Source organism: Falco punctatus (assembly GCF_963210335.1).
Source record: "Falco punctatus genome assembly, contig: scaffold_320, whole genome shotgun sequence".
In the NCBI taxonomy this organism is placed as follows: domain Eukaryota; kingdom Metazoa; phylum Chordata; class Aves; order Falconiformes; family Falconidae; genus Falco; species Falco punctatus.
In genome coordinates, this window is record NW_027660144.1 from 1 (window position 1) to 8,373 (window position 8,373).

The window sequence follows — 8,373 nt, forward strand, 5'->3', positions numbered from 1 at the left end:
CCCCCCCAAACCCCCCATCAGACCCTGAGGCTGCCGATGGACCCCCAGCATCCCCCTCAGCCCCCCCCAAACCCCCTATCAGACTCTGAGGCTGCTGATGGGACCCCCAGGCTGCCAATGGGACCTCCCCAGGCTGCCGATGGGACCCCCACATCCCCCTCAGCCCCCCCAAACCCCCCCATCAGACCCTGAGGCTGCCGATGGGACCCCCAGCATCCCCCTCAGCCCCCATCTGACCCCTGAGGCTGCCGACCCTCATCCCCCCCAAACCTCCCATCAGACCCTGAGGCTGCGGATGGGACCCCCAGCATCCCCCTCAGCCCCCCCAAACCCCCCATGTGACCCCTGAGGCTACCGATGGGACCCCCCCAGCCCCCCCAGGCGCACTCACGGCCTTGCCGGGCCGTGCCCAGGTACAGATGAGTCCCTCCTGGCAGGCGGTGACGATACAATCCTCCAGGAACAGCAGCACCGTCAGCCGCTCGTGGGCGATTTTCTTACAGACGAGGGGTTCCAGCAGCGGCACCTCGTGAATCCGGGGGCACAGCGCCGTCCCCAGCACCTTGGCCGTATCCAGCCGCCCCCGGGATCCGGTCCCACTGGGATTTTTCTCCCCGCTTCGACTGATGTTGCCCAAACTATGATAACGTTTGTGTTCTTTTTCGGTGCCGGAGGGTCCTTTCCGTTCCTGCAGCGTCAACGTGGCAAAACGACCCACGCTGAAAGCCGGGGGGGCGTCGGGGGGGGGTCCGCGAGCCGAACCCGTCCCCGCCGGTTGCGGGAGGCTGTTGGAACGGGGAAAGCGAGCGGGGTAAACCCGGTACGGGTACGGTGGCGTCCCCCGAAGCGGTGAGGGTACGGGCACGGGAGAGGGGGGGGCGAGGGTAGAGGACGTCCTCGGTCAGGTCCCACAGGCAGAACTGGGTGTCCTGACCGGCCGAACCGAAGCGGTAGGTGACGGCGGGGGAACGACGGACGAGGGGATCGGGGGGTTCCTCCTCTTCCTCCCCTCCCCCGCTCAGCTGGGCGCTTTGGGGGCTCTGCGCCGCCCCGGTAAAAGGATCGAAAGCTACAGCGTTGACCCAAGATTTGTGACCGTGCCCACGGGCTACCACTCGCCCTTCGGCGAAAGACCAAACGGTCACCAGGTCGTCCTCGCCCCCCGTTACCACGTAGCGGCCGTCGGGGCTCCAGCAGACGCAGAGGAGCCCCCCGAAATAACTTTTCATCATCCCCTGCAGCAGCATGGAATCGAAATGAAAAACGCGGAGGCAACCGTCCTGGCTGACGCAGGCCAGCGAGCGGCCGTCGGGCGAAAAGGCGAATTCGTTGAGGGCCCCCTCGCCCACCACCCATTTGAGGAGGGGGTTACGGGGGGTTTTGCTTTTACAGGCGAAGACGCTGAAGCCTTCGCCCTGGGTCAGGAGGTTGTACTGGGGGGCCGTAGCCCCCCCGCAGGGCTGCTCGGCGTCATACAGGTAGAGGTGGCCGCTGGCGTGGGAGGCCAGGAAGAGCCGCTCCGTCTCCGGCAGCCACTTGACGAAGGTCACCTTGGTCTTGTCGATGAGGCGCTGGGGGGGGGGTGAGGGGGGAAAAGGGGGGGGGGGGAGGGGTTAGAGGGGCAGGATCGGGCCCCCCCTGCTTGCAGCTGGGGCAGCACGGGGTAGCCTGAGGGTGGTGGAGAGGGCAGGGCATGAAGAGGAGGGTTGGGGGCGTAAATGGGGACGTTTGGGGACACCAGGGAGGGCTGAGGTGGCACAGGGGGCAGAGCCCGAAGCAGCACGTTGGGGACACAAACGGGGATGTCTGGGGACAGAAAATGGGACATTTGGGGACACCAGGGAGGGCTGAGGTGGCACAGGGGGTGAAGCCCAAAGCAGCACGTTGGGGACAGAAAATGGGGACATTTGGGGACACAAAATGGGACATTTGGGGACACCAGGGAGGGCTGAGGTGGCACAGGGGGCAGAGCCCAAAGTGGCACGTTGGGGACACAAACGGGGATGTCTGGGGACACAAACTGGGACATTTGGGGGACACCAGGGAGGGCTGAGGTGGCACAGGGGCAGAGCCCAAAGCGGCACGTTGGGGACACAAACGGGGATGTCTGGGGACAGAAAATGGGACATTTGGGGACACCAGGGAGGGCTGAGGTGGCACAGGGGGTGAAGCCCAAAGCAGCACGTTGGGGACAGAAAATGGGGACATTTGGGGACACAAAATGGGACATTTGGGGACACCAGGGAGGGCTGAGGTGGCACAGGGGGCAGAGCCCAAAGTGGCACGTTGGGGACACAAACGGGGGATGTCTGGGGACACAAACTGGGACATTTGGGGACACCAGGGAGGGCTGAGGTGGCACAGGGGCAGAGCCCAAAGCGGCACGTTGGGGACAGAAAATGTGGACATTTGGGGACAGAAAATGGGACATTTGGGGGACACCAGGGAGGGGCTGAGGTGGCACAAGGGGCAGAGCCCGAAGCGGCACGTTGGGGACAGAAAATGTGGACATTTGGGGACACAAAATGGGACATTTGGGGACACAAAATGGGACATTTGGGGACACCAGGGAGGGCTGAGGTGGCACAAGGGGCAGAGCCCGAAGCGGCATGTTGGGGACAGAAAATGTGGACATTTGGGGACACAAAATGGGACATTTGGGGACACCAGGGAGGGCTGAGGTGGCACAGGGGGCAGAGCCCAAAGCGGCACGTTGGGGACACAAACGGGGACATTTGGGGACACAAACGGGGACATTTGGGGACACAAACGGGGACATTTGGGGACACCAGGGAGGGCCCTTTGCTGAAACCCACCCCCAACGACCCCCTCCCCCGTCTCCTCTATCCCTGCGCCACCGCCGCGCCGTGTGCCCCCCACCCCCGGTAGCGGTGACAGCGGTGGCTCCCCCGGGGTGGGGGATGGGGTGTGGTCCTGTCGCCCCTCCCCCCACCCAAGGGGTGTGGCCACCCACCTCCTCGTTAAAGAGCTTGCTGGTGTCTTTCTTCACCAGGTCGAGGTACTGGACCTGGCCGGCGGAGAAGCCCACCAGTAAGGCGATGGTGTCGGCGGCGGCGGTGAACTGGTTGAAGTCGTGGCAGGTGGGCTGCGTCCCCTTGTAAATCCGCTTGTCGATGGGTTTGTGCAGGTCTAAGGACTGGGAGGGGACAGCTGTGTCACCTGCGGGGGGTGACACCCCACCCCCACCACCTCACCCCCACCCCCTCCTCAAAGTGTCCCCCCCCCCCCCGGATGTTCTTGGGCCACCACCACCAAGGGGGGTTTTGGGGTCACCGTTGTCCAACTGTGGAGGTGGCTCCGGAGGGGTCAAAGGTCACTGGGAACGGTCCCGGTGTCACCGTCCCCAGGTCTGGGGTCACCGTCCCCATTGTCCCCGTTAGCAGGTGGCACCCAGGAGGTCTGGGGTCACTGTCACCGGTCCCGCTGTCACAGTCCCCAGGTCTGGGGTCACTGTCCCCAGTAGCAGGTGGCACCCAGGAGGTCTGGGGTCACCGTTACCGGTCCCAGTGTCACCGTCCCCAGGTCTGGGGTCACTGTCCCCAGTAGCAGGTGGCACCTAGGAAGTCTGGTGTCACTGTCACTGGCCCCAATGTCATCGTCCCCAGGCCGAGTGTCACCATCCCCGTTAGCAGGTGGCACCTAGGAGGTCTGGTGTCACTGTCACCAGCCCCAGTGTCATCGTTCCCAGGGCTGGTGTCACCATCCCCACTGTCCCCACTAGCAGGTGGCACCCAGGAGGTCTGGGGTCACCGTTACCGATCCTGGTGTCACAGTACCCAGGTCTGGGGTCACTGTCCCCACTAGCAGGTGGCACCTAGGAGGTCTGGGGTCACCGTTACCGGTCCCAGTGTCACCGTCCCCAGGTCTGGGGTCACTGTCCCCACTAGCAGGTGGCACCTAGGAGGTCTGGTGTCACTGTCACCGGCCCCGGTGTCACTGTTCCCAGGCCTGGGGTCACCATCCCCACTGTCCCCAGTAGCAGGTGGCACCCAGGAGGTCTGGGGTCACCGTTACCTGCCCTGGTGTCACTGTCCCCACTAGCAGGTGGCACCCAGGAGGTCTGGGGTCACCGTTACCGGTCCCAGTGTCACTGTCCCCAGGTCTGGGGTCACTGTCCCCGGTAGCAGGTGGCACCTAGGAGGTCTGGTGTCACTGTCACCAGCCCCGGTGTCACCGTTCCCAGGGCTGGTGTCACCATCCCCACTGTCCCCACTAGCAGGTGGCACCCAGGAGGTCTGGGGTCACCGTTACCGATCCTGGTGTCACTGTCCCCAGTAGCAGGTGGCACCCAGGAGGTCTGGGGTCACTGTTACCTGCCCTGGTGTCACTGTCCCCACTAGCAGGTGGCACCCAGGAGGTCTGGGGTCACCGTTTACCGATCCTGGTGTCACAGTCCCCAGGTCTGGGGTCACTGTCCCCAGTAGCAGGTGGCACCTAGGAGGTCTGGTGTCACTGTCACCGGCCCCGGTGTCACCATTCCCAGGCCTGGGGTCACCATCCCCACTGTCCCCATTAGCAGGTGGCACCTAGGAGGTCTGGGGTCACCGTTACCTGCCCTGGTGTCATTGTCCCCACTAGCAGGTGGCACCCAGGAGGTCTGGGGTCACCGTTACCGGTCCCAGTGTCACCGTCCCCAGGTCTGGGGTCACTGCCCCCACTAGCAGGTGGCACCTAGGAGGTCTGGTGTCACTGTCACCAGCCCCAATGTCACCGTTCCCAGGGCTGGTGTCACCATCCCCACTGTCCCCAGTAGCAGGTGGCACCCAGGAGGTCTGGGGGTCACCGTTACCTGCCCTGGTGTCACTGTCCCCACTAGCAGGTGGCACCCAGGAGGTCTGGGGTCACCGTTACTGGTCCCAGTGTCACCGTCCCCAGGTCTGGGGTCACTGTCCCCGGTAGCAGGTGGCACCTAGGAGGTCTGGTGTCACTGTCACCAGCCCCAGTGTCACCGTTCCTAGGGCTGGTGTCACCATCCCCACTGTCCCCGTTCCTAGGGCTGGTGTCACCAGCCCCAGTGTCACCGTTCCCAGGGCTGGTGTCACCATCCCCCACTGTCCCCGTTCCTAGGGCTGGTGTCACCATCCCCACTGTTCCCGTTCCTAGGGCTGGTGTCACCATCCCCACTGTCCCCGTTCCCAGGGCTGGTGTCACCATCCCCACTGTCCCCGTTCCTAGGGCTGGTGTCACCATCCCCACTGTCCCCGTTCCTAGGGCTGGTGTCACCATCCCCACTGTCCCCGTTCCCAGGGCTGGTGTCACCATCCCCACTGTCCCCGTTAGCAGGTGGCACCTAGGAGGTCTGGGGTCACTGTCACCGGTCCAGGTGTCACCGTCCCCATTAGCAGGTGGCACCTAGGGGGTCTGGGATCACCGTTACCAGCCCCCTTGTCACCGTCCCCACCGCCCCCAGTAGCAGGTGGCACCCAGGAGGTCTGGGGTCACCGTTACCGGCCCCGGTGTCCCCGTCCCCGCCAGCTCCCGTGCTCGCGGACCCAACCCCCCGGTCCCGGCTGTACCGCCCCTTTCACAGCCCCGGTGTCTCCATCCCCCCGTCAGCCCCATCCCCCCGCCATGGGGCCCCCGGTTCCCCCGTACCCGTCGGCTGCCGCGACCACCCGGAGCCGGCCCCGCCGTAGAAGTAGAGCTCCCGGCCCAGGTTGAAGCAGACTCGGCTGCGCTCGGCCGGGCTCCCCGGTTCCTCGGCGGGCGGGAGCGCCAGCCGCACCATGGACAACCGCACCGGCGGCAGCGCGGCCGGACCCGGGGCGGCGGCAGCGGCCGGGCCCGGGCCGGCGGCGGGCGGGGAGGGCCCGGGGGCGGCGACGGGGCCGGCGCGGGGGCCGGGGCTCGGGGGCCCCAGCAGCCGGTAGGAGCCTTCGCGGGTGCGGAACTGGCTCTTGAGCTCCAGCGGCTGCGCCGGGGAGCGCCGCGGGGCCCTCACCCACCCCCCGGGGCCGCCGCCGCCGCCGCCATCTTCCCACCGGAAGGGCGTCACCGCCCACCGGAAGTGGCCCGCCCGCCGCCGCCGCTGCCCATGGCAACGCGCTGAGTCACGCGTAGCCACGCCCCCCTCCCCTCAGACCACGCCTACTCAGCAGCGCCCCCTGCCGGCCGCACCGTGCTGGGGCCGGCGCGGGGCAGGGGGGGGGCTCGGGCGGTTCAGGGGGGCGACCCCCCCCGCTCCCCCAAAACAGACACAGCCCCAGCGCTGCTCCCACACCTTTTTATTGAGCACTAGTACCCCTGGGTGCAGGGGGGGGGCCACCCCTGGGCGCCGGGAGGGCACACCTGGCTGGGGGGAGGGGGCACCCCTGGGGCGGGGGGCACCCCCTTCCCCCTCAGCCCTCTGCTGGCCCTGGGGGGGCATCAGGAGCCCCCCCGGGGGGCACCTCGGGGCTCTGGGTGCCGGGGGGGGGTGGCTCTGAGGAGGAGGGGCTGCTGGCGGCTGCCTCGGCTGGGGAGGGCCCTGCTGCGGGGGGGTCCGTGCCGACGGGGGGGTCCTGGAGAGAGAAAGAGGTGGGGGTTAGAGGTGCCCCACCCCCCACCCCGACCCCACAAAGGGGCACGCAGGGTGCTGGGGTGGGGGCTTCATACCTTGGGGGGTGCTGCGGGGGGGTCAACGGTAGCATCAGGGGGGGGACCCAGCCCCCCCCGAGCTCTCCTCATCCTCAGGGACACTGATGAAGATGGGGGGGGGCTCCAGGTCGGCCCCCCCCCAGGTCAGGGGGCGCCTCAGAAGGTGGGGGGCACCCGCACTGGGTCCCCCCCCCCGCTGCCGGGGGGGACGGCTTTCCCCCTTCGCCTCCTCCTCGCTCGGCCGCTTCGCTGGCTTCTCCTGGGGGGTGGGGGGGCCACAGGGAGGGGTGAGGGGGGAGCCCCCACCTCTCTCCCTGCCCCGGGCGGGGGCTGGAGGCACCGAGACCACCCCCCCCACACCTCACCTCTCCGGGTGGCCCCCTCCCGGGCGTCGGGCTCATGGCGCGCGGAGGCCTCCAGGATGGCCATGGTGGAGAGCGGGACGTGGGCTTGCTGCGGGTTTGGGGGGGTGGGCAGGGGGTCAGCGGGGAGCCGGGGGTGCCCCGCTGTGTCCCCCCTCAGGTTTGTTTTTTTTTTTTTTTTTTTGGGGGGGGGGGGGTGTCTTACCTGGTGGGGGGGTGAGGGCGCGGACGTGGCTGAGCAGGGGCTCGCGCAGCTCGGGGCACTTCTCAAAGACGGCGGCCAGTTGGGGGGGGGGGCAGCTGCAGGACCACCTGGAAGGACTGGGGCTTTCGTGCGCTGGCAGCACTTGATGAAGCCCTCCCACACCTTGGGGTACTTCCACACCTGGGGGGGGGAGGGGTCAGGGGGAGGCCCCAGGGGCACCCCCAGACCCTGGCACCCATGGGTGGTACAGGGAAAGTGGGGCGGGGGGAGTGGGGGGGGGAGACACCCATGTGGGGGCACCCAGGGGGAGCAGGAGGGGATGGAGGGGCAGCCATGGGGGGGGCGGGGAGGGACAGACACCCAGGGGGACAGACAGACACCCAGGGGGACAGACAGACACGTGGGGACAACCAGGGACAGCCATGGGGACAGGGGGGACAGACAGACACCCACGTGGGGACACCCAGAGACAGCCATGGGGACAGATGCGACACCCAGGGGCACAGACATGACACCCATGTGGGGACAGCCAGGGACAGCCATGGGGACAGGGGACACAGACAGACACCAAGGGGGACAGACGTGACACCCGGGGACAGACACCCACATGGGGGACACCCAGGGACAGCCATGGGGACAGATGTGACACCCAGGGGGACAGACACCCACGTGGGGACACCCAGGGACAGCCATGGGGACAGCGGGGACAGAGAGACACCCAGCAGGACAGATGTGACACTCAGGGGGACAGACACCCACGTGGGGACACCCAGGGACAGCCATGGGGACAGGTGTGACACCCAGGGGCACAGACGTGACACCCATGTGGGGACACCCAGGGACAGCCATGGGGACAGGGGGGACACCCAGGGGGACAGACACCCACGTGGGGACACCCAGGGGGAGCAGGAGGGGATGGACAGGCAGCCTTGGGGACAGGAGTGGGGACAGCCAGCCACCCTGGGGACAGCCCTGGGGACACCAAGGGACAGCCACCCAGAGGGACACCAGGTGGGGGTGACCAGACACCCCCCAACCCCCCCGGGACAAACACCAGGGCTGTGACGCCCGGGTCAGAGGGAACAGCCGCCCCCCTGGAACCACCGGAAGGATGGACAGCTGGACGGACAGCCGGACAACCACCGGACCGACCACCAGAGCAACAGGCGGCCAGCTGGACGACCACTGGACTGACAGCCAGACCAACAG

The 8,373-nt window shown here is 67.4% G+C and overlaps 2 protein-coding genes and 2 long non-coding RNA genes across 7 annotated transcripts; 2 read left to right on the forward strand and 2 right to left on the reverse strand.

The window, feature by feature from the left end:
* Window positions 1–355: 355 nt before the first annotated feature.
* DMWD (DM1 locus, WD repeat containing) lies at window positions 356–6,009 on the reverse strand (the record flags this gene model as incomplete). The annotated part of the gene is given in 6 exon segments (XM_080411851.1): window positions 356–796; window positions 798–1,571; window positions 2,975–3,157; window positions 5,617–5,637; window positions 5,639–5,959; window positions 5,962–6,009. Coding segments are annotated over 6 exon segments (1,773 nt in total), but the record flags the coding sequence as incomplete, so codon positions are not given.
* Window positions 1,580–2,699, forward strand: LOC308057818. Its single transcript, XR_013925476.1, has 2 exons — window positions 1,580–2,355; window positions 2,458–2,699. It is a non-coding gene; the product is annotated as an uncharacterized lncRNA (long non-coding RNA).
* On the forward strand, window positions 3,223–5,258 carry LOC308057817. 4 transcript variants are annotated; one of them, XR_013925472.1, is made up of 3 exons: window positions 3,223–4,777; window positions 4,841–4,896; window positions 4,938–5,258. It is a non-coding gene; the product is annotated as an uncharacterized lncRNA (long non-coding RNA). The 4 variants fall into 4 exon arrangements; XR_013925473.1 differs by having other exon boundaries at window positions 3,223–4,685; XR_013925474.1 differs by having other exon boundaries at window positions 3,223–4,658; window positions 4,700–4,777; window positions 4,841–5,258.
* A 143-nt stretch (window positions 6,010–6,152) lies between the features above and the next one.
* On the reverse strand, window positions 6,153–8,367 carry SYMPK (symplekin scaffold protein). Its single transcript, XM_080411852.1, is given in 9 exon segments — window positions 6,153–6,521; window positions 6,616–6,764; window positions 6,767–6,856; window positions 6,963–6,977; window positions 6,979–7,050; window positions 7,165–7,173; window positions 7,175–7,255; window positions 7,257–7,289; window positions 7,291–8,367. Coding segments are annotated over 8 exon segments (1,098 nt in total). The 5' UTR covers window positions 8,014–8,367; the 3' UTR covers window positions 6,153–6,521; window positions 6,616–6,689.
* Between the last annotated feature and the right edge of the window lie 6 nt (window positions 8,368–8,373).